Genomic DNA, 23587 nt, shown 5'->3' with positions numbered 1-23587 from the left:
GCCCAGGGAGGAAAATCCATGAGACGCTTATCTCCAATTAACCACCAGAAAACCAGAAGTGTGGCTGAGAGGCAGTGCCCGGGCCCTGAGTTCAAGTCTCATGACCAACAACAACAACACAAAGAACGTAGAGGGAAGATGCATGGCCATTCCCTCAACTTCAGTGATGAAGTCTAATATCAGAACAATTGCTCTCATTAATTTACAAGCCAAGTTTTAAAAGGGTAATTATATACCTAACCAGTATTTATAATACTAGATCACTTCAGAATTTGAACTTAGATTTGTATACTCGAAAAATAGAGGTCATAAAAAAAAACTCTACAATTTTAAAACTAACAACCCAAAATAGAAATAACCACTTGAAAAATATATTTTGAAGATGGTTCGTTTCTGCCAATTTAGGCAAACAGGTGTACAGATTATTTTAATCATTCAACAGGATCACTCCGTAAATCAACTGCACCTGCACAATTAAGCCTCTTTTATAAATATTTTTTGATGAATACTATACTAGAAACAGATCTAATTTCTAAGTAAGATAAATATATCCTAAATTTGAGATAAATGCTTTTGTGCCTTTTTTTTTACCTACAATTTAGCCAAAAATAACAGGTCTACCTGTGAGCTAAGCACCATACTCAACCCAACAACAATATCCTTTCCTCTTGCTCAGATTTTATGTAGCCAGCAAAAGGATATTAAAGCATGGATTTCAGCTTAAAGTAACCACAATAAGTTGCTTAGAATGTATATCTTTAGATATATATGAATATGTTTAGATATATGTATGTATATATATATATATTTAGATACATGTAAATAAATGCTATATCCCAAAAATAAACCTTAATAAAACTGTGCTTATCCAACAACACTTTTTAATCCTTTTGGATTCATCTTCAGAATTTGATCCAATTTGATCCAATTTAGCCAATTGACAGAATACTATTCCCATAACAAGTATTACCTTCCCTTTCAGTATTGCTTTGTGGTCAGTCACATTGGATTTTTTTAATTTATTGTTATTATAAATGTGGTGTACAAAGGTATTACAGTTACATGTGTCAGGCAATGAGTACATTTCCTTTCGTGCAGTATTTTCCCACGTGGATTTTTTTTAACCCAGCTTCATTATTCACATGACATAAGAAATCACCAGCCAGGCACCAGTGGCTCATACCTGTAATCTTATCTACCCAAGAGGCTGAAATCTGAGGATGGTAGTTCAAAGACAGCCTGAACAGGAAAGCCCAAAAACCTTAGAAGCAGAGAGCTGTAGTCCAAGTGGTAGAGTGGCAGCCTTGAGCAAAAATGCTAAGAGACAGCACCAAGGCTTTGAGTTCAGCCCCAGTACTGGCACGGAAAAATAAAAAGAAACACCAAACAACTCATTTTGGAAGACCTGAAAATACTTCCCAAAATAAGCTGGTAATCCTTACAAAGAGGAACTAAGGGAAATGTTTTACAACAATCATAGCATTATTTCCTGTAAAAATGTATACAGATTTCTCATAAAAGCAACTTTGAAGGGGAAAGCCTCAAAAGGTCTTCTTTTTGAAAGCACATGGTAGAACCTGTACCATGTAGATTGAAGTCTTTGTTTCATGAAAGATAATAGCAGTGCATTCTACAGCTGTATAGTAAACTGCCTATGTCATTCCTATACACTGGACTGCCATCTTCCTCAAAAGAAAACTTAAAGCTGTCTTTAAGTATTGTGGAATACTTGTGACAGGTGCATCACAACCAGGTGATTTGAGTGCATTGTAGAAAAAGCACTGGTTCTTCTATCATGACCATCTTTTTTCTTTACTTTCTTTTCTTTCTGAAATATGGGTTTCCTGAAGAAGTAGTGTTCAATTTAAATTCTGCTATCAAGAACATTCTTACCCTGGCACCAGTGGCTCACACCTGTAACCTTAGCTACTCAGGAGGCTGAGATCTGAGGACAGCACTTGGAACCAGCCTGGGTAGGAAAGTCTGTGAGATTCTTATCTCCAATTAACTTCCAGAAAACCAGAAGTGGTGATGTGGCTTAAGGTGGCAGAATGCTACCCTTGAGCAAAAGAATCTCAGGGACAGTACCCAGGCCCTAAATTCAAGTCCCAGGACTGGCAATAAAAAAGAAAAGAAAAGAAAAGAATGTACTCCTTACCTGGCTTATATAACTGTAACCCCTACTACATCACCTATATAATAACAATTTTTAAATGCATAAAAAAAATTAAAAAGCATTGCAAACATGATTATTTTATACACAGCAATTTTTTTGTTTTGTTATTGGATTCGTTATTTTCTCATCATGCCAGTACTAGAGCTTGAACCAGAGCCTAGGTGCTATCCCCTAGCTTTTTTTTGCTCAAGGCTAGCCCTCTACCACTTGAGCCACACCTCCACTCTCAGCATTTTGCTGGTTAATTTGACATAAGAATCACTCAGATTTATCTTCCCAACCTAGCCTTAAACTGCAGTCCTCAGATCTCAGTCTCCTGAGTAGCTAGGATTACAGGCATAAGCCACCAGTCCCCAGCCACACTAATACTTTTACCTTTGCTTCTGTGCTTTATCATGAAGAGAGACACATAAGCATAAAGTGGCAAATCTACCAAAAATAAAATTATCTTCCCAACTGTCTTTAAGACAATCTGGGGGCTGGGAAGATGGCTCGCTGGTAAAGCGCTTGCCTTGCATGCATGAGGCCCTGGGTTCGATTCCTCAGCACCACATAAGCAAAAAAGAAAAAAGCCAGAAGTGGCACTGTAGCTCAAGTGGTAGAGCGCTAGCCTTGAGCTGAAGAGCTGAGGGACAGCGCCCAGGCCCAGAGTTCAGGCCCCACGACCGGACCCAAAAAAAAAAAGACAGTCTGTTCTTAGAAGCACATAATTGCCCGACTGTTAAAAAACAATGAAACATAGCCATTTAACTTTGCATCGGTTCTGTACTGGTCTCTCCTTTCCCATCCCACCCTTCAGTATGAGACTCTGACTTTGAAGAAATAACTCATCTATTACAGACAACAGCTCACTCTTGTGAGTCTCTAACCATTACCAGTTATGCAAGTGAGAGGTACAAACCATCCATCGGTCATGAGAAAGTGCGAAGGATAAGTAGCCTTCACTGGGACCACTCATTTCAACCAGAACCGACTGGTCGTGCCTGGTGAAGGACAAGAAGATACAGGCAGGCTCATCCGCTGGATTGCAGTTCAAAGGACTCCTAATACAGAACTTCTTGTTCCCACAGTCTGAGGCATTGAACTAGAAAAATGACAGGGGTGGGGGAAGTCTTAATTATCCAATAAGCAGTTCATTGCCAATGACAGATGAGCCACAACCTTCAAGAATGGGTTGTAATGAGAAAAATCTGTTCATAATAGGCATTCAAACAAGGGAAACAAAGAAACCAAAGACACATGCCAAATTAAAGCTGGTCAGGGCAGTATTTATGTTGTGGGCTTTTAAACTTAATTAATGGCAATTAAATTATGGAAAACTAGTTAGCCTGTAACAGTGAAAGAACATTCAGATTCCTTGAATAGACCATACATTTTACCTTCTGTTCCAGAGCAAACTTTCTGGTACATTTTGAGAAGTTTCTTAGTAAACATGTCCATATTACAATTTTTACCTAAATAGGCACCCTTGAGTTTTCAGCAATAGGATTTTGAAAAGTAAGCAAATGAATCTAAAAAGCAAGTTTTCAAAAAGAAATGTTTCTCATTACCTGACCTGTGTAACTGTAACCCGTCTGTACATCACCTTTACAATAAAAGTTTTAAAACATAAAAATAAATAAAAAGTTTTTAGATTTAGAACTTAATCATCACCACTAATATTTAGGCTCAAATGTAATGCTGAAGTCATACAAGAAAAAGTTACCCCAATATAGACCACCCTTTCAAATAATAGTAATAATTTAGCAGTGAAGGAGTAGCAAAGATTAAAAATGATTTAATCCAGAGCTGCTTGTTAGAGTATCTGAGAAAAAGGGTCTTACTATGAACTTTTGAGCTTTGAACAATGAGCTTTAAATTATGAGCCCACTGAGAAGTGCAGCTAAGTGATAGAGTGCTTGCCTAGTAAGCGTGAGGCTCTGAGTCCAAACCTCATTACTGTCCTTTTTTTTTTTTTTAAGTATTGGTTCTGCAATTTGGCAGAACAATAAGCAGGCCTGTTAGAACAGTGCATTTCAGAAGAGAGCTAGAGATTGTGTAACTCCATGTAATGGGGATATAAAGATTAATCATCGTAAGATGAAGAGAGCAAGGGGCAGGACATTTCACTTAGTATCTGCTCTCCTCTTTGCCTCTATCATATCAGCCAAATGCCTTCACCTTAACGACACAGGAAGAAACCTGCACAAAGCAGACTCCAAGGCCTATTGAGCACTACAATCCTATGACTCTGAACCAATCTTCCTGTAACTAAAGATTATGCCTTTGGGGCTGGGAATGTGGCTTACTGGTAGAGCGCTTGTCTAGCATGCATGAAGCCCTGGGTTTGATTCCCCAGTATCACATAAACAGAAAAAGCCAGAAGTGGAACTGTGACTCAAGTGGTAGAGAGCTAGCCTTGAGCAAAAGAAGTTCAGGGACAGTGCCCAGGACCTGAGTTCAAGCCCCAGGACTGGCAAAAAAAATGTAGAAGGAAAACAAAACTAATGTGACAGGATAAAGTATTTTACTTAGTCTTATTCATGTGAACAAAGAGATATATAAGGACAATAAAAAGGAAGAAAAGAAAAATAATGTTTCTGAGAATTCTCTATTAAGTGCAAGGAACGGCTGAAAAACTGACATTCATGATTTTGTGTACCTCAGTGACACTGAAAGCTAGATATTATTGTTTCTCATTCTTTTTTTTGTCGGTCATGGGGCTTGAACTCTGGGCCTGGGCGCTGTCCCTCAGCTCTTTAGCTCAAGGCGAGCACTCTACCACTTGAACTACAGCGCCACTTCCAGTTTTCTAGTGGTTTATTGGAGATAGGAGTCTCACGCTCTTTCCTGCCCAGGCTGGCTTTGAACCACGATTCTCAGATCTCAGCCTCCTCAGTAGCTAGGTTTGCAGGCGTGAGCCACCGGCGCCCGGATGTTTCTCATTCTTTTTCTCACAAAAAACGGAGCCTGAAACTGGAGTCATTTTCCAAAGACCCACAGTAAGCAGACAAATCAGTACTTAGCCCCAGGTTTGCTTCTCCTCCACTAATAAGAGATTTAAACCATTCATATTTCTGAATTCGGAAGCCTACTTGATTAGCATCTCCTTTGGCAAAATGCTTCATCCCATGATTTTGCACATGCCTTATCTGTTTCAAGGTACTTTTAAATACTGATTCCTTTGTATTATAGGGCCTACAAGGAATTCTAGCTCATAAGCTTGCTGGGATTTTCTGGAGCTTAGTACATAGAATTCTTACTACCCAGAGAGTGGGCCATAGAACAGATATTTAATATATGGGACCCAAACACTTGCTATAACAACCCAAACAGCTCCCTCTTACTGAGTAATTTGCAAAGAAGGCATAGAACCACCATTTCCAAGAAAGCTGCTATTTCACACTGCATTTGGTATAAATAAATAAATGAATGAATGAATACATGAATGAATAAATGTTACTCACTGGTTTGGTTAAGTGGGAAACTGGGGGAGATGTTGACAATGGCATTCTGGTGGCTTTAGGTGTCGTAAAAGGAAGTGCATTCGGTTGCGAAATTACGTCACTAGGAATCTTCACCCAGTAGATTTTATACTTCTCAACAACTGTGACTCTGAAATGCAATACCAATAAAATTAGACAACACCCTGTCTGTGGTCCATTGTACTCAAATCAAAATTTGTAATCCTGTAATCCTAAGTACTTAGGAGGCTGGGATCTGAGGAGTATGGTTCAAAGCCAGCCCGGGCAGGAAAGTTCGTGAAACTCTTACCTCTAATTTTACCACCAAAATGCCAGAAGTGGGGCTGTGGCTCAAATGGTAGAGTCCCCATCTTGAGTGAAAAAACTAAGGGACAATACCCAGGCCTTGAATTCGAGTCCCATTATTCGTACAGAGAGAGCGAGAGACAGAGACAGAGAGACAGAGAGACAGAGACAGAGAGAATTTTAAAGGGAAAAAGGGGAATGAACTAGGAACATACAACTTTCATAAGACAAATCTGCAAGGAGTCTTTTACCCCATCACTAGATAAACTTAGTTTCTCTCCCTCTGTCCTTCTCAGTTCTTACTTGTCTGTCCTTTGGGCATATTAACAACAGCCACAGTTGTTAATCCAGCCTCAGGGAGTCAAGCACACAGATTTCTGCTCCCTGACACATAAGGAACATTTAACTCATCATTTCATCATGTACTATTCATACTCCCTCGAAGGGGAGGTGTACCACATGGAAAACTAAAAGAAGCTGAACGAGCAACCTTCCAGCAATCACAGACAGCATACTGCACCCAACACAGAGGTCCAAAGCCGTGCGTGACACATGTGCGGGAGGAGGGGAGCCTTCGTACCAAGTTAAGGAGGAAATGAAGACCTCAAAGGAGAGCCATTTATCCCTTGAAACTAAGCTTCTTATACCACTCAGCAATTTTTACATGGTTTTAAGATATTCCATTTCCTTTCGCATAGAAAACCAGGGTGAAAGTATTAATTCAAGTCTTCTGAGTCTCATAATTCATGTTTACTTTTCTGGCCATCTAGAATATAAGTTGTAACACTGGAAAACAAAATCATCCTCATTTCAGGGTGATCTCTCATTCTCATACTAAAGTAGAAACAAAGCTGGCACCCATGGCTCAAATCAGTAATCCTAGCTACTCTGAGAGTCACTGTTTGAAGCCAACCCAGGCAGATAAATCTCAGATTCTTATCTCTAATTACCCACCAAAATGCTAGACTTAGAGCTGTGGCTCAAGTGGTAGAGCACTAGCCCTGAATACAGAAGCTTCAGGATGGCACTGTGGCCGAGAGACCAAGCCCCAATACCAGCACACACACACACACACACACACACACACACACACACACACACACACACACACACACACACACACTCATTCTTTTTTTTTTTTTTTGGTTGGTTATGGGGCTTGAACTCAGGGCCTGGGTACTCTCCCTGAGCTCTTTTGCTCAATGCTAGCATGTCATCACGTTGAGCCACAGCACCACTTCTGGTTTTCTGGTGGTTTATTTGACATAAGAGTCTCACAGACTTTCCCGCCCAGTCTGGCTTTGAACTACAATCCTCAGATATCAGCCTCCTAAGTAGTGAGGATTACAAGGGTGAGCCATATGCACCCATCCTGGAATAAATATTTTAAAGAATATTACTCCATACATCAGCTATACAAGTATTAACTGGTGGCTCTTACGAGTATCAAATTAGTACAATATTTCATTCATCCCACAAATGTCTACTAAGGCCTATTAATTACTAAATCCTTCCAGGTTTAGTGGCACATGGCTGGAAAGCTAATACTCAGGAAGCTGAGGCAGGAGGATCTTAAACTTGGGGCCTATTCAAGCTATTAGCAAGAACTCACTTTTTAAAAAAAATCCTTTAGGGGCTGGGAAGGTGGCTCAGTGGTAGAGTGCTTGTCTTGCATGCATGAGGCCCTGGGTTCGATTCCCCAGCACCACATAAGCAAAAAGAAAAAAGCCAGAAGTGGTGCTGTGGCTCAAGTGGCAGAGCGCTAGCCTTGAGCTGAAGAGCTGAGGAACAGCGCCCAGGCCCAGAGTTCAGGCCCCACAACCGGACCCAAAAAAAATAAAATAAAATCCTTTATTGTTATGATGGTGTCACTACTATCCCAAAACTCTCTTATACAGTTGACTAGCATAGAAACTAGAACAATCCATTATGGTTTGATTATATTGATTAGAAAGATGTCAATTCTTCTACTCACAGAAACTGTACATGATTCGGGGCACTGCTTGGAGCATTCCAATAGACTCGCATTTCTGTTTTCTTGGATGAACTTCTGTGGCTCACAGCTGATTCCTGAAATAAAATGCAGAGGAACTACTGTTTCATCATCCAACAGCCCACCACCATGGCTTTGCAATGTAATTATCATTCCTTGGCAATCTGGTGAACACTCAATACATTCACACGGATCAGTTGACAACATATTGCTAGTTTGCTCCATGAACAAATTAGTCTTCTGATATTTCAGAACTGAAGAGAGTCATGGATATTGAATGGGTTGTTACAGAGACTGTGAGTAGGGACATGAGGGAAAAACAGAAGGAGAGAGAGGGAAGGGGTGACTTGTCCAAAAAGAAATGTATTCTTGGGGCTGGGTAGAGTATTCTTGGGCAGTGGTAGAGTGCTTGCCTTGCATGCATGAGGCCCTGGGTTCGATTCCTCAGCACCACATAAGCAGAAAAAGCTGGAAGTGGTGCTGTGGCTCAAGTGGTAGAGTGCTAGTCTTGAGCTGAAGAGCTGAGGGACAGTGCTCAGGCCCAGGGTTCAGGCACCATGACTGGCAAAAAAAAAAAAGAAATGTATTCTTTTTTTTTTTTTTTGTCGGCCGTGGGGCTTGAACTCTGGGTCTGGGCGCTGTCCCTCAGCTCTTCAGCTCAAGGCGAGTGCTCTACCACTTGAGCTACAGCACCACTTCCGGTTTTCTGGTGGTTTATTGGAGATAGGAGTCTCACGGTCTCTCCTGCCCGGGCTGGCTTTGAACCGAGATCCTCAGATCTCAGCCTCCTGAGTAACTAGGATTACAGGCGTGAGCCACCAGCGCCCGGCAAGAAATGTATGTAACTGTAATCCCTTTGTATATTGCCTTTATATTAACAATAAATAATCATTTATACAAATGCATCTTATACATTTATATGTGTAAACATTATATCTATATTTTACATATAAATGAATAAATATATATAATAGCCTGATCTTTTGCCACACTATCAATGTCCCTCCAACTAATAAGCACAAATAAAATGCAAAGGATTCTTCCATTTTAAAAACTGGAAAGAATACATATTTTAGAATACAGCTATAAATACATATTTTAGAATTCCTTACTTTTTTTTGGGGGGGGGGTCCAGTCGTGGGGCCTGAACTCTGGGCCTGGACACTGTCCCTCAGCTCTTCAGCTCAAGGCTAGCGCTCTACCACTTGAGCCACAGTGCCACTTCAGGCTTTTTTCTTTTTTTTTTTTAATGTGGTGCTGAGGAATCGAACCCAGTGCCTCATGCATGCAAGGCAAGTACTCTACCACTGAGCCACCTTCCCAGCCCTAGAATTCCTTACTCTTAAACAAGCTTGTTTCCCATTTTATTTTTAGAAACTTGTTTCTTTTCTTTTCCTCTCTGATGACTCTAAGTTGCTCTGTGGTAGAACACTAGGCCTAGTACTTGCTAGGCAAGGGCTGTACCCCTGGAGCCATGCCATAGAACTTTTCATCTGTGTTGAGATAGTCTCAAAACCTAAGCCACCCTAGTGTCTGGGATAACAGGTATGAGCTGCCACACATTGTTTTCATACTTTTTTTTTTGGTCAGCCCTGGAGCTTGAACTCTGGGCCTGGGCGCTGTCCCTCAGCTCTTCAGCTCAAGGCAAGCACTCTACCACTTGAGCCACAGCGCCACTTCCAGTTTTCTGACTGGTTTACTGGAGATAAGAGTCTCATGGACTTTTCCTGCCTGGGCTGGCTTTAAACCTCGATCCTCAGATCTCAGCCTCCTGAGTAGCTAGGATTACAGGCTTGAGCCACCAGCACCTGGCCTGTTTTCACACATTCTTTAAAACCTTGTTTAAGGATTCTGCCCTCTTAGAAACTCTGCTTGTGGCTCTCTTCTCCATGCTTTTCACTCACCTGTGTATGTCCTAGCCTAAATTATTACATGGTGCCACACACATGTGTCCCATGTACACATGTTCTACTTTCTACACATCCTGTGTCCAACTGTCCCAATCACATGTAAGGGCATGAATTCAAAATGAACAGGTTAGGGCTGGGAAGTTGGCTCAGTGGTAGAGTGCTTGTCTCACATGCATGAGGCCCTGGGTTCGATTCTGTAGCACCACAGAAGCAGAAAAAAGCCAGAAATGGCACTGTGGCTCAAGTGGTAGAGCACTAGCCTTGAGCTGAAGAGCTGAGGGACAGTACCCAGGCCCTGAGTTTAGCCCCCACAATGGACAAAAATAATTAATTAATTAATTTTTTTAAATACTTTTTTATTGTAAAAATACTGTACAGAGGGGTTATAGTTACATGAGTAAGGTAATAAGTACATTTCTTTTTTTTTCATTTTATTTTATTTTTTTGTGAACATACTGTACAGAGGAGTTACAATTACATGGGCAGGATAATGCGTACATTTCTTATCAAGCATTGCTAATTAATTTTTTTAAAAAAGAATGGGTTAGTCTTGTTCATTGGCATATTCTTTGCACTCAGGACGGCTCCTATAGAACATCCCTCCAGAACTCTTATCTTCAACACAGATACTCTTCCAAAATCAACAGAAAGGCAGATGTGCTAGCTCACACTGCCAAGCCCTGCCACTCCAGACAAGCAAAGCTAGTCAGACCTTATTGCAAAAAATATGCCAGACATGGTAATGTTCACCTGTCACTCTAGCTTTTCAGACAGCCATAGATAGGACTGCAATCTGAGGCCAGCCTTGGACCAAAATGTGAGAGTCTGCCTGAAAAAACACCAAAAAAGGGCTGAGGTAGTGGTTCAGCTGGTAGGGTCCCTGCCTGACAAGAATGAAGCCCTGAGTACAAACCCAGTACTACAATAAATAAATAAATGAATGAATAATTAACTTAAATAACCAGATACAAAGACATTACAATACAAAGGAAGGAAAGAATTTGTGCATGATACAGCTAGAGGATGGTCACTCACGTCTATAATTCCAACTACTCAGGAGGCTGAGATTTAAGATGACAGTTAGAAGACACCTGAGGAAGAAAAATCTATGAGACTCTTACCTCCAATTAACCATCACAAAGCTAGAAGTGGAGCTGTGGCTCAAGAGGTACAGTGCCTGACTTGAGCACAAAAAAGCTTAGGGACAGGGGGCTGGGAAGGTGGCTCAGTGGTAGAGCGCTTGCCTTGCATGCCTGAGGCCCTGGGTTTGATTCCTCAGCACCACATAAGCAAAAAGAAAAAAGCCAGAGTGGCGCTGTGGCTCAAGTGGTAGAGCCTTGAGCTGAAGAGCTGAGGAACAGCGCCCAGGCCCAGAGTTCAGGCCCCACAACCAGACCCCCCCCCCAAAAAAAAAAGAATATTGGAAAAAGCTTAGGGACAGCACCCAGGTTCTGTGTTCATGCCCCAAGATTGGCACCCAAAAAAAAAAAAAAAAGTACATTGTGCACACTTATGGAATTACCACAACAAAAGTTCCTCACATTAGTGATACACATAAATAAGTAAATATCATCGCAAGCATTTTTCTAGGATGTTGATATGTAAACCCATAGGACAAACACATTAGAGAACATGTGAACATTGTGAGTCTGGCTAAACATCTACAGCACACGGTAAGATCAGCACCACCCCACAGTGAAAAAAAGATCCCAAGGAAATTGGCAGAAATTAATTTCAAAAGGAAAGACAAACCTGTACATCTTCACAAGTCAGAAGCTGTGACACCTGGCTGTCAATCACTGTGAAGGAGCCAATAGGAGGGCCACTCAAGCGTTCAGCATCCCGAGCTTCTAAGAGAAAGCCTTTAAATGGTGGTCCCGACAGAGTAACTGAGAAACAGATTGAAAATCAGGTTACAAGACTTAGACATATCCCAGAGAAGAATGAGGATGGAAAACCCATCACAATTAGAACGGGGTATGCATATGTAAAACTGCTCCTGGAGAGAAAACGAGTTAGCACAGGCTAGATGCTCTAATCTACCTTCTGCAGGATCTGTACTCCAGAATGAGTTAATACAGTAACAACACAGGTGGCTACCAGGGGTCAGTCTACAGGGGAAAAATTTTACTTTGGAAAACACTAAATTCAATTCAGTATGTGTTCCTTTACTGCAAATCCTGTGGGGTCTTTAATAATCTACTGTGCAATGTGAAACTCTAAGAGATACATATAACACAAGTTTTCCATGCTTATTTCTTCATGTATTTTTTCTATTAGAGTATTTATTGATACTCTGTATTTCTAGAACTGCAGAAATGAAGGCTTGCTATTACAAACTCACTTCAACACTCAGCCTACATTTTGTTGGAATAGTCAGGGAAACACAAGAGACTATATGACTTCTTTTAAGACAAGGGCTCTAAATTACATTTTGAACAAGATAAAATGTAATTTTCTTCTTGCACTGGGCTAGTAGCACTCAGTGGATATAATGTTAATATGTTAATAAATACAAGTAAATAAATATACATATGTAAATAAACAATAATAAAACTTTTGGGCTCACTGGCTAGGCATCTACCACCTGAGCTATAACTCCAGCCTTCATTGCTATGGCTAGTTTTTGAGATAGGTTATCACTTTTCACCTGGGCTGATTGAAACTATGACCTTTCTATTTACGCTTCCTACTGGGAAGGTGGGATGATAGGCATGTGCTACTACACCCAGCTTTTCTGCTTTGATGAGGTCTCTTGAATTTTTTTTTGTGGGGGGGGGGGGGGGGGGAGAGGCGTAGTACCTGGCCTGGAGCCCTGATACTCTAGATCTCAGCATCCCACAGGGCTGGGATGACAGATTGAGCCACTGTACCCAGATACTGATTGAGATGGGATCCTGCAAATTTTGTACGTAGCTGGCCTCAAACCATGATCCTTCCAATCTCCATCTCATGAGTGACTAGGATTATAAATAAACATGAGTCACCAACACCCAGCTGACAAAAAAAAAAAACACTTCTGAATAGAGAGTGGATACATTTAAATAAAATGGCCATCTGTAGTAAACAAAACCAAAACAAGTGACAAATATGATGATATCTTACAAAACAAGTCAATAGCCTGGCTGCAGGTAATCTTAACTTTACATGAGGCTGAGACCTTGGGATCATGGTTCAAAGCTAGCTGAGGCACAATCATGAGATACTTCATCCCCCAATTAATCAGCAAAATGCCGGAAGTGAAGATATGACTCAAGTAAACAGAGTGCCTACAAAAAAGCCAAGTGAGAACATGAAGCCCTGAGCACACACACACACACACACACACACATGCACACATGCATGCGCACACACACACACACACACACACACATCCACTGAATAAATACATTAAAATGAAATCATCATGAATCAATGATAAAGATTCAGTGAGCCATAAAAGAGTAAAATTCAACATGCAAAGAGTTATTCCCAGCACAGCAGCTACCTTCAATCTTGTCTCCTGGTCTGAATGTCCTGTCACTCACTGTGAGGCGATGGATGGGCTCCGACTGTGGGCTGTGGCCATGTTGGGGAATCATGCCATCACAAGACTGTGTGACTTTCCCATTGGGATAATTCACTACAGATCTCATGAGCCATAGAAGCATGAAGGCACTGAGGGCACATCCAGGAGATGCCATCTTAAAAAGAAGATGAGAAGCATAACATTTTCACTTAGAATTAAAACATAAAAGCTTTCCCAACACTGGGAAAGAAGAGATTTGACAGAATTATTTGCTTCCAATGTCCAGCTACCCCCATAATCTCAAACTCCATAATACAAGAATGGGACATGCAAAGCCTGACTTGGATTTGAATTTCAGCTCTCCCAAATATCAACTGTGAGATATGGGGCAATTCACTGATGTCTCTACTTTCTGTACCTGAAACATAAAGAAACTAAAATTGTCCCCTTTAAAGTTGTTTTTTGTTTCTTTGTTTGTTTCTGTGCTGCCTGGGTCTTGAATTCAGGGCCTGCGGGCAGTCCCTGAGCTTTGATGCTCAAGGCTAATGCTCTACCACTAGTCACAGCTCCACTTCCAGCTTGCTTTCTTTATTTTATTTTTTTTCTGGGGGTCCAGTCGTGGGGCCTGAACTCTGGGCCTGGGCATTGTTCCTCAGCTCTTCAGCTCAAGGCTAGCACTCTACCACTTGAGCCACAGCACCACTTCCGGCTTTTTTCTTTTTGCTTATGTGGTGCTGAGGAATTGAACGCAGAGCCTCATGCATGCAAGGCAAGTGCTTTACCACTGAGCCACCTTCCCAGCCCTCTTTGTTTATTTTTAGTGTTTAACTGGAGATAAGCATCTCATGGACTTTCTTGCCCAGGCTGGCTTTGAACCACAATCCTCAGATCTCAGTCTCCTGAGTAGCTAGGATTATAGTCGTGAGCCACCAGTGCCTGGGTCAGGGTTGTTTTAACAAAATGAAACTACAGTCCAAATCTGACAAGTCAATGCATAATCACTTTCATGAATATGGAATGATAAACCAGTCCGCTAAAAAGGTAAGGTTTTATTCTACTTCATCTCAGAAAGTGTAAAGGAATGTCTCCTTTTGGATTCAAATATCATCACCTTAATCAACCTGTGACTTCCCCCAACTTCACATTAAACTAAACATCTAACTGGACACAGGATTTCATTGGCAGTAAAGAAAACAGACATCCAATATAAAGAGATGGCATTTCTATCGCTGATACGCTGAGTCTTCTGAATGATGATATGCTTTTATGACATACAGCCCACACAAGCATCTTCTCAGATTCTTCCAACCACCTGCATTTTAGAAAATCAGCTACGTCAATCCTACCATCTTCAGGACTAGACCAATCACGTTACTTCATGCAAATATTCAGACCCAGGAAAATTACAATATTCAACAAGCCTTAGAAGAGCAGGATCACATAGTGCAAAGGTAAATAAGGCTAACACTGGACAGGATTTAGTTGGGAGGAGCCCAAGAGGTGGTTCATTCTCCACAGACATGGAATTCCCTATTAGCACGTATCTGGTCACAGACAAAAGCAGGTGGAATCAATGGAACAAATTATCACCTTATAATTCTGTAAATGAAGCCTGATTAACTCATAAAGCCTAGTTTGTTGGGGTTTTCTTAAAGCTGAACTGAGCTGGAAGAACAAAAATATTTCATCTCCAAGCAACAAGTCTTTTCCACTGTAAGGAAAGGGAGATAACTGACTTTGTCCATCCTGCCCCAGCATAGGGCTTTGAAACAGGGGGACAGAAGCAGTTGTAATATTCACAGGCCAGGTACAGCTTTCAGACAGGCTACTCATACATCTACAGCTGCACCTACAGCTCCCCAAAGGGTGATTTATAGCAAAGTCATGTACTCAGTGTGCCATGTCCAACTCTCAGAATAAAACATTACAGCCAAGTGCCAGTGACTAGCTGGCAAAGGTCAGAGGTCCGGAGGCTCCTGACTCCTGGCCAGCCCCGTCAGCAAATCCCATTAGACTCCAAGTCCAGAAAACCAGCAAACAGCTGGTTGCTGGTGGCTCACACCTTTAAGGTAAGTATCTCAAGAAAAACATCTAGCAAAACTTATCCTTGGACTAAAAGAAAAATAAATACCTCCTAAAGATATACTTCTTCTGACCTAAATAAGCATCTTCTAAAAGAAAGCACCCGGAAGGCTCTATCACTTGTATCAAGGAAGGGGACCTGATCGCTGGGAATCCCCAACTTACCAGTTCTAAGAACCTAAGGTATGACTGAAAGAGACTGGCAGGCCTGCAAGATTAAACACTGTATTAAAAAAATAACACACACACGGCTCTTCCCGGCACTCTCTATTTTGCCAGTTGAGTAGATACAAGAGAGAGATAGTTCCCTGACCTTGACCTTAGATGAGTGAGGTGCCTAGATAACATCTCCATGCTTGGGTGATAACATCCAAAGTTTACAACAGCTGAGTGCTAGTAGACTTCTCAGGAGGCTGAGATCTGAGGAGCGTGGTTCAAAGCCAGCCCAGAAAGTAAAGTCCCTGAGACTCTTACCTCCAATTAACCACCAGAAAACCGTAAGTGGAGTTGTGGCTCAAAGTGATAGAGCACTAGCCTTGAGCTGAAGAGCTGAGGAACAGCACTCGGAGTTGTGGCTCAAAGTGATAGAGCACTAGCCTTGAGCTGAAGAGCTGAGGAACAGCACTTGGGCCTAAATTCAAGCTTTTCTACTGACAAAAAAAAAAAATGTTTACAATAAAATGATTTAGGAAGTAACAATGAGCATTTTAAAAAAACGTTTGTCTAGACAGCAGGCTCCCACCTATAATCCTAGCTACTAAGGATGCTGAGATCTAAGGATCAAGGTTCAAAGCAAGCTTGAGTAGTAAATCCAAGAGACTCTTATCTCCAATCAACCAGCAAAAAACCAGCGGTGAAGCAGTGGCTCAAGTGGTAGAGGATGTACGTTTTCTGACAAAGAGTAAAGAAAGGATTACAGTTTTACTATAGATAAAAAGGAAAGGGGAAGCCGGGCGCTGGTGGCTCACGCCTGTAATCCTAGCTACTCAGGAGGCTGAGATCTGAGGATCGCTGTTCAAAGCCAGCCCGGGCAGGAGAGACCGTGAGACTCCTATCTCCAATAAACCACCAGAAAACCGGAAGTGGCGCTGTAGCTCAAGTGGTAGAGCGCTCGCCTTGAGCTGAAGAGCTGAGGGACAGCGCCCAGGCCCAGAGTTCAAGCCCCACGACCGACCAAAAAAAAAAAAAAAAAAAAAAAGGAAAGGGGATCATAGAGAAGAAAAAGAGGAAAAGAAACAAGAAGAATCTGGCAGTTAGCTAGTACATCTGATATTATTTCCTATTAGAAATGAGGAAGCTAAGAGCGTACAGTACCTTAAAGCGCATGTGCCTTTAGGATTAAAACATCAATCTAAGAGCAATATCCTGCTTTTTATCACTCAGTATCACTGTTCCCCACTTGAGGAGAGAACATGGAAAGTCAACAGGTCCAGCAAAAACCCAGATTTCACAATGCGCAGTGGTTCAACATATCAACATCTGGCACAAATTTTCTACCAAATTCAGAACGTTGAGTCCACTTACTAAGAGACTGAGAAGTGATGTGGAGATTTCTTTCCTAATGCTCCAGACAGAACAGATATTAAAACAACTAATTCAATGTCTAAACAAAAAACTCAATAATTGGTAGTTGTCATTTCCATTCTCATTTTAAACTTTTCTGATCACTACTGAGTCTTCATTTCTTCCAAACTGCACTATGGGTATACAGGTTTGATTGACCTATCCCTGGCATCTGTGTTGAACTTGTTCAAACCTTCTAAAATACTTCAGAAATTCTTCCTAGCAATTGAACTTTACCTTCATAGAAAACTTCCACATCAAGAATTAAATTGGCTTTCATAGCTGACTCTCAAATCATAGAGAAATTGAAAAATAGGTCAAGTATTTCCAATTGCCCAGATAAAAATGCTTTAGACACCATTTTCACAGTAGGAAGCACAGAGAAAAATTATTTTTTTAAGCTCACCATTGGAGTTGTGACATTTTCAGAGAAAGTTCTTTAAAAAAAAAAAATAACAAAGACCATACAAAATGGCTCAGTGAATAGCAATTTGAGATCCATCAGATCTAACAATTTGAGATGGCTGAAGGGAGAAAATGAGGGAGCGGGTAACACTGTTCAAAAGGAAATGTACTCACAAGATGGTTGAAAAGAGTTCTGAAAATTACTTGGGAGTTGGAGTGAAAGCAATAAAAAGTAAGTGAGCTGGGCCCAGATGGCTCACACCTATAATCCTAACTACACGGGAAGTTATAATCTGAGGATCACAGTTGAAAGCCAGCCTTGGCAGCAATGTTCACAAGACATCATCAATTGACTACCAAAAAGCCAGAAGTGGAGCTGTAGCTTAACTAGTGGAATGCTAGCCTTGAGCAAAAAAAAGTCAAGGGACAGCACCCAGGTCCTGAGTTCAAGTTCTAGTACCAATACTAAATTTTTTTTTAATATTTAGGAGAAAAAGTAATAGTACAAATAATTGCTGAAGACTTGCAGCACCTCAGACAGTATGTTTAAGGACTTTGTATGCATTCTTCTCAATAACCATGGGTTCTCTGAGACATGATGGTCCTCGCATTTAAACAAGTGACTGATGAAAAGTCTGGTGTCTGGACTCGTCTCTGCTTTCCCCCTAAAATCTTCATCTGTCAGTCAGCACTTTGTGAGCACCCGCTCTCTCACATCTCACCCGGTTTGTGAGACACTCACCCAGTCTCCCGTTCTGCAGCCTGTTCAATTCCCACCACCACCACCCAGTCACTTCCCCAAGCACATGCTCACCAATCCCATCGCTCACCCAAACACGCATCTACTTCTTGAGAATGATCAAATGAAGAAAAAGCGTAGCAGGGGGCTGGGAAGGTGGCTCAGTGGTAGAGCACTTGCCTTGCATGCATGAGGCCCTGGGTTCGATTCCTCAGCACCACATAAGCAAAAGTAAAAAAGCCGGAAGTGGTGCTGTGGCTCAAGTGGTAGAGCGCTAGCTTTGAGCTGAAGAGCTGAGGGACAGCGCCCAGGCCCAGAGTTCAGGCCCCACGACCGGACCAAAAAAAAAAAAAGCGTAGCAGACATTTAATGTTCTGTGCTTCTCAGCACTGCACAAATTCCAAAGATCTTTACTGTTCCACATGCTCTCCTTAGACCAGCGCTTCTCTTCTTCCCTCTTCATGTTCTGCTTTGAACTTACATACCTAACTATATGAAAACGTATTTAAAAATGTAATTCTATGTTTATCACATATAATCTGTAATAACTATCTCTACTATTATATATTATACTATATTATATTGTATTATTATATATTATGTTTTATATTATTATATATAAGATTATATGTGATTATTTTACAGATGTTATATATTATAAATATTTTAATTGTTGTATTTATTATATATTTAATTATAGAAATACAAATGCATAATAAATATATGTCATATACTCTATATGATAATATTATATAATAATATATTATATGAAGCAGAACACAAAGATAACTGTTAATAATTATTAAGTGCTTTTTAACAACTAGCACATTTCATAGAAAATACATACTACATATGGAATGGAGAAATAAGAAAAAAAAATCTCTGTACAATAAATGTAAACTATGTTAAATGTATACGTTGCTTATTATTTCATTTAAAATGCAAAAGACAAGCCAGGCAATGATGGCTCATGCCTGTAATTCTAGCTGAGAAGGAAGCTGAGATCTGAGGATCATGGTTAAAAGCAAGCTGGGGCAGGAAAGGTCATGAGACTCTTATCTCCAATTAAATCCCAAAAGCTAGAAGTGGAATTGTGGCTCAAATGGTAGGGTACTAGCTTTGAGCAAAAAAGCTCAGGACAGCATGTAGGCTCAGAGTACAAGCCCCAGAACCAGCACAAAATAATAACAATAACAACAGCAACAACAACAATAGCAGTAATAATGATAATAATAATACAACAAAATGCAAAAGACTAGCCAGGAGCCAGTGGCTCACTCTTGTGATCCTAGCTACGCTGGAAAGTGAAACCTGTAGGATCAAAGTTTCAGGCTAGCCTGGGTAGAAAAGTCTGCATAATCTCCAAATATCAAGCAAGATCCTTGAAGGCATGGATCAAATAGTAGAGTGCCAGCCAGGAGAGAAAAGCCACAATAACACACACACACACACACACACACACACACACACACACACACACACACACACACACACACACACACACACACACACACACACATTTAAAAACAAAATAAAATGCAAAAGAGAGGAGATCAGCAATGGTCTCTTGCAATCTAATCAGAGTCAAAGACCACATTTTAGCCAGGCGCCGGTGGCTCACGCCTGTAATCCTAGCTACTCAGGAGGCTGAGATCTGAGGATCGCGGTTCAAAGCCAGCCCGGGCAGGAGAGACTGTGAGACTCCTATCTCCAATAAACCACCAGAAAACCGGAAGTGGCGCTGTAGCTCAAGTGGTAGAGCGCTGGCCTTGAGCTGAAGAGCTGAAGGACAGCGCCCAGGCCCAGAGTTCAAGCCCCACGACCGACAAAAAAAAAAAAAAAAGACCACATTTTAGCTCACATTTGGCAGCATCTTAGTGAACTAAAACTATGTTTAACTTCTAACAAGTTTATCCCTTCTAGAAACTTACCCTTTGGGGAAAAAACAGAAATGTTTATAGCAAAAAAAAAAAGTAAGATAATTTAAATGAGTGGAGCACCAGTGGCTCATACCTGTAATCCTAGCTACTCAGGAGGCTGAGATCTGAGGACTGCAATTTGAAGCCAGGCAGAGCAGAAAAGTGTATGAGACTTTTATCTCCAATAAACCACTCAAAAAAAGCCAGAAGTGGTATTGTGGCTCAAGTGGGAAAGTGCTAGCCTTGAGCACGAAGAGGGTCAGGGACAGCAAACAGGCCCTGAGCAAAATTAAAAAAAAAAAAAATATGTTATAACCAAACTATAGAACAAGATACACCCATTAAAAAGGAGGAAGCAGAAGTCATAAGATAAGTGCTGATAATTATGAAGGGTTTCCTAAGCACATTTTAAGTGCTTGACAAGAATTAACTCATTTCACAAAACAAAAAAAAAATTCACAAGTGTGAATCTGTATATATTTAAGTGGAAGCTTGCTCACACCACATTGAGAAGTAAAAACAGGCGAATTGCAAAATGCTGCATAGTACATCAAAGTAAGTATTACTTAAGAAAAAAGGAAAAGAAAAACCCTCTGCACCAGGCTTTTAACCGTTCTCAACAGGATGGGAAGAAGAGGGACTTCCTCTCCCTAACCTCCTTTATACCCTACATGTGTGTGCACACCCATGGATTTTCAGTATGTAGTATTTTCCATTTTTAAAAAAAGATGGGCGCCTGTGACTCACTCCTGTCATCCTGGCTACTCAGGAGGCTAAAATCTGAGGATCACGGTTCCAAACCAGCTCAGACAGAAAAGTCTGAGACTCTTTTCAACATTACAAAAAAAAGAAAAGGAAATGGAGCTGTGACTCAAGTGATAGAGCACTAGCCTTGTGCAAAAAGACTAAGGGATAACCCCCAGACCCTGAGTTCAAGCCCCAGGTGCAAAATATAAATATACATATGTGTATGTGTCTGTGTAAATATAAACACACACACACGTGTGTGTGTGTGTGTGTGTGTGTGTGTGTGTGTGTGTGTGTGTGTGTGTGTTCTGGGGCTGGAAGGGCCTCACACCCTTGCTTAGCTTTTTCACTCAAGGATGGTGCTCTACTGCTTAAGCCATACCTCTGGTTTCTGGAGATAAGAGTCTAAATGTCTGCCTAAGTTAGCTTTGAACCAGGATCCTCAGATCTCAGTCCTTGGAGTAGGTAGGATTAGAAGCATGAACCTCAGGACGTTGGCTTTATATTGAATTTCAAAATAATCTGATATTAAGTAAACAGACAGGTGTGAAACAATAGATCCAGGGGCCAAACGAATCAACACACTGCTTGCCTTTCCAAATAGAAGTCTTCTAACATACAAAATCTTTCTTTAAAAATTTTACATTTAGCCAGACCCCAGTGGCTCATGCATGCAGTCCTACATACTTAGGAGTCTGAGTTCTGAGGCTCGCAGTTTGAAGTCTGCCCTAAGCAGGAAAGTCCATGAGTCTCTTAGCTCCAATAAACTACTCAGAAAAGGCTAGAAGTGGTGTTGTGGCTCAAGAGGTAGAGTGCTAGCCTTGAGTAGGAGAAGCTCAGGGACAAGTCCCAGACCCAGAGTTCAAGCCCCAGAACTGGCCAAAAAGAAAAAAGTCCTAGGGGCTGGGAAGGTGGCTCAGTGGTAGAGCACTTGCCTTGCATGCATGAGGCCCTGGGTTTGATTCCTCAGTACCACATAAGCAGAAAAAATAAAGCTGGAAGTGGTGCTGTGGCTCAAGTGGTAGAGCACTAGCCTTGAGCTGAAGAGCTGAGGGACAGCACCCAGACCCAGAGTTCAGGCCCACGACTGAACCCCCCCAAAAAAATCCTAGATTTGTGGGGTACCAGGACTTTAACTCAGGGCCTCTGACTTTGGCTCTTGCTTATGGCTGACGCTCTACTACAGCATTTTTTTTCTTTTTTTTTTTTTTTGGTACTTTTTTATTGTAAAAATTCTGTACAGAGTTACAGTTACAGGCGCAAGGTAATGAGTACATTTCTTACCAAGCATTGTTGCCTCCTCCTTTGTTTTTCCCCTACCATCCCTTCCCTCCCACCTCCACAACTAAACCCTCCCCTCCCCCACAAGTTGTAAAGTTGGTTTTCAACATAGTGTCTTCTATATCTCATGGTTACAATGGGTCAACCTGTATCCCTATTTATATGCAAGATGCAGGGCACCAAAATCAAATACAGTGAAAACAGGGATTATACCATGGGGGAGGAACATACAAAGAAACAACAAAAAAAAAAATCACATGGTACATTATAAATACATTAGAAACAATAGCAAGCAAGAAAAAAAGATATTTGTGTTCCTATCTTGGGGTTCATTTCGCTTAACATCATCTTATCTGATACATAGCTTTTGCCCTTTACTGCTTGTCCTAGACATACACTAGTTATGGCAAATAAGGGAAACCATGAGACCTAGGTTTCTTTGGGCCTGGCTTACTTCACTTCATATAATTTCTTGATTAATTAGAGATGGGGTCTGCAGAACTTTTCTGCCTGGGCTGGCTTCAAACCTGCAAACCTCGCAAGTCTCAGCCTCGTGAGTAGCTAAGATTACAGGCAGAAGCCACATTCCTCTGGCTGAATTCCAGCTGTGTATCAGCAAGCAAGATCGAAACTTCACGCATGCCACATCTGTACTATCCGAATACGACTTTTAAAAAAACAAGAACAAAAATAAAACATTCCCTTTTGTAATTCAGAGGAAAAAGAAAATAACAACAAACACAGTGAACGTCTGGCTTCGCTAAGAACTCTTCCCAGTAACACATGCACCAAGTTAAAAAAGAAAATCCCTCTTTGACCTTGGGCAGCCGATACACTGCACCCAATCCATCCACGCGTGACAGCCAGCAGTGAGCGCGGGCTCATCTATGCGGAGTCCCCGCCGTTTAAATGCGGTCACTGTGCACGCACGCACAGCCTCCTTTTCCAGATCCCAGACGTGTCTCCACGACGCCTCCTCTTCCAGCCACCCGGCGGTCAGGACGGAGCGCGCCCGGCCGCGCGCGGGGAGCGCGGGGCGGCCCGAGCATCCAGCCCGCCGCGCCTTACCCCCGGCCCGCGCGCGCGCGCGCCCCGCGCCGCCTCCCTCCTCCCGCTGCCCACGCCGTCCAAAGGCTTGGCCAAGTCCCCGCCGGACGCCCCAGACAGTCAAGGGAATCTCACCTCCAGGAGGGACAGGGCGGCCCTGCCGACTTCCGGCTCGTTGACAACTCTTCTCTCCCAGGTCGGCGGGTGGGCGGGGCCGGCTCGCTGCGCAGCCCGGGCAAGCCCGGCCCCGCCCAGCTGCAGAACTTGACTTTCCAGAGTGGCTGAGCGCTGTCTGAAAATGAAGGGTCGGTTAGCCTCACAGGGCGATGGATGGACGGACAGACAGGCAGGCAGGCAGGCAGGCAGGTAGACAGGCAGACAGGCAGGCGGGCAGGCAGGCAGGCAGGTAGACAGGCAGACAGGCAGGCGGGCAGGCAGGCAGGCAGGTAGACAGGCAGGCGGGCAGGC

General features: G+C 41.9%; 1 protein-coding gene across 1 annotated transcript in view; it reads right to left on the bottom strand.

Annotated features, from left to right (window-relative positions):
* LOC138804438 (ferric-chelate reductase 1-like) overlaps positions 1–23278 on the bottom strand; it is a 40771-nt gene extending 17493 nt beyond the window's left edge. The window contains exons 1-6 of the mRNA XM_069988687.1: positions 23255–23278; positions 13316–13511; positions 11581–11717; positions 7901–7995; positions 5623–5770; positions 3078–3260 (exon numbers count right to left, since the gene is read on the bottom strand). Coding sequence (XP_069844788.1) covers positions 3078–3260; positions 5623–5770; positions 7901–7995; positions 11581–11717; positions 13316–13511 — 759 coding nt within the window. The 5' untranslated portion in view covers positions 23255–23278. The remainder of the gene's footprint in view (positions 1–3077; positions 3261–5622; positions 5771–7900; positions 7996–11580; positions 11718–13315; positions 13512–23254) is intronic.
* Between the last annotated feature and the right edge of the window lie 309 nt (positions 23279–23587).

The sequence above is a fragment of the Dipodomys merriami genome, unplaced genomic scaffold, assembly GCF_024711535.1.
Source record: "Dipodomys merriami isolate MVZ:Mamm:240054 unplaced genomic scaffold, mDipMer1.0.p SCAF_365, whole genome shotgun sequence".
NCBI lineage: Eukaryota > Metazoa > Chordata > Mammalia > Rodentia > Heteromyidae > Dipodomys > Dipodomys merriami.
The sequence above is the reverse complement of the archived record's forward strand: the minus strand, read 5'-3'. Positions and strand labels throughout refer to the sequence as shown.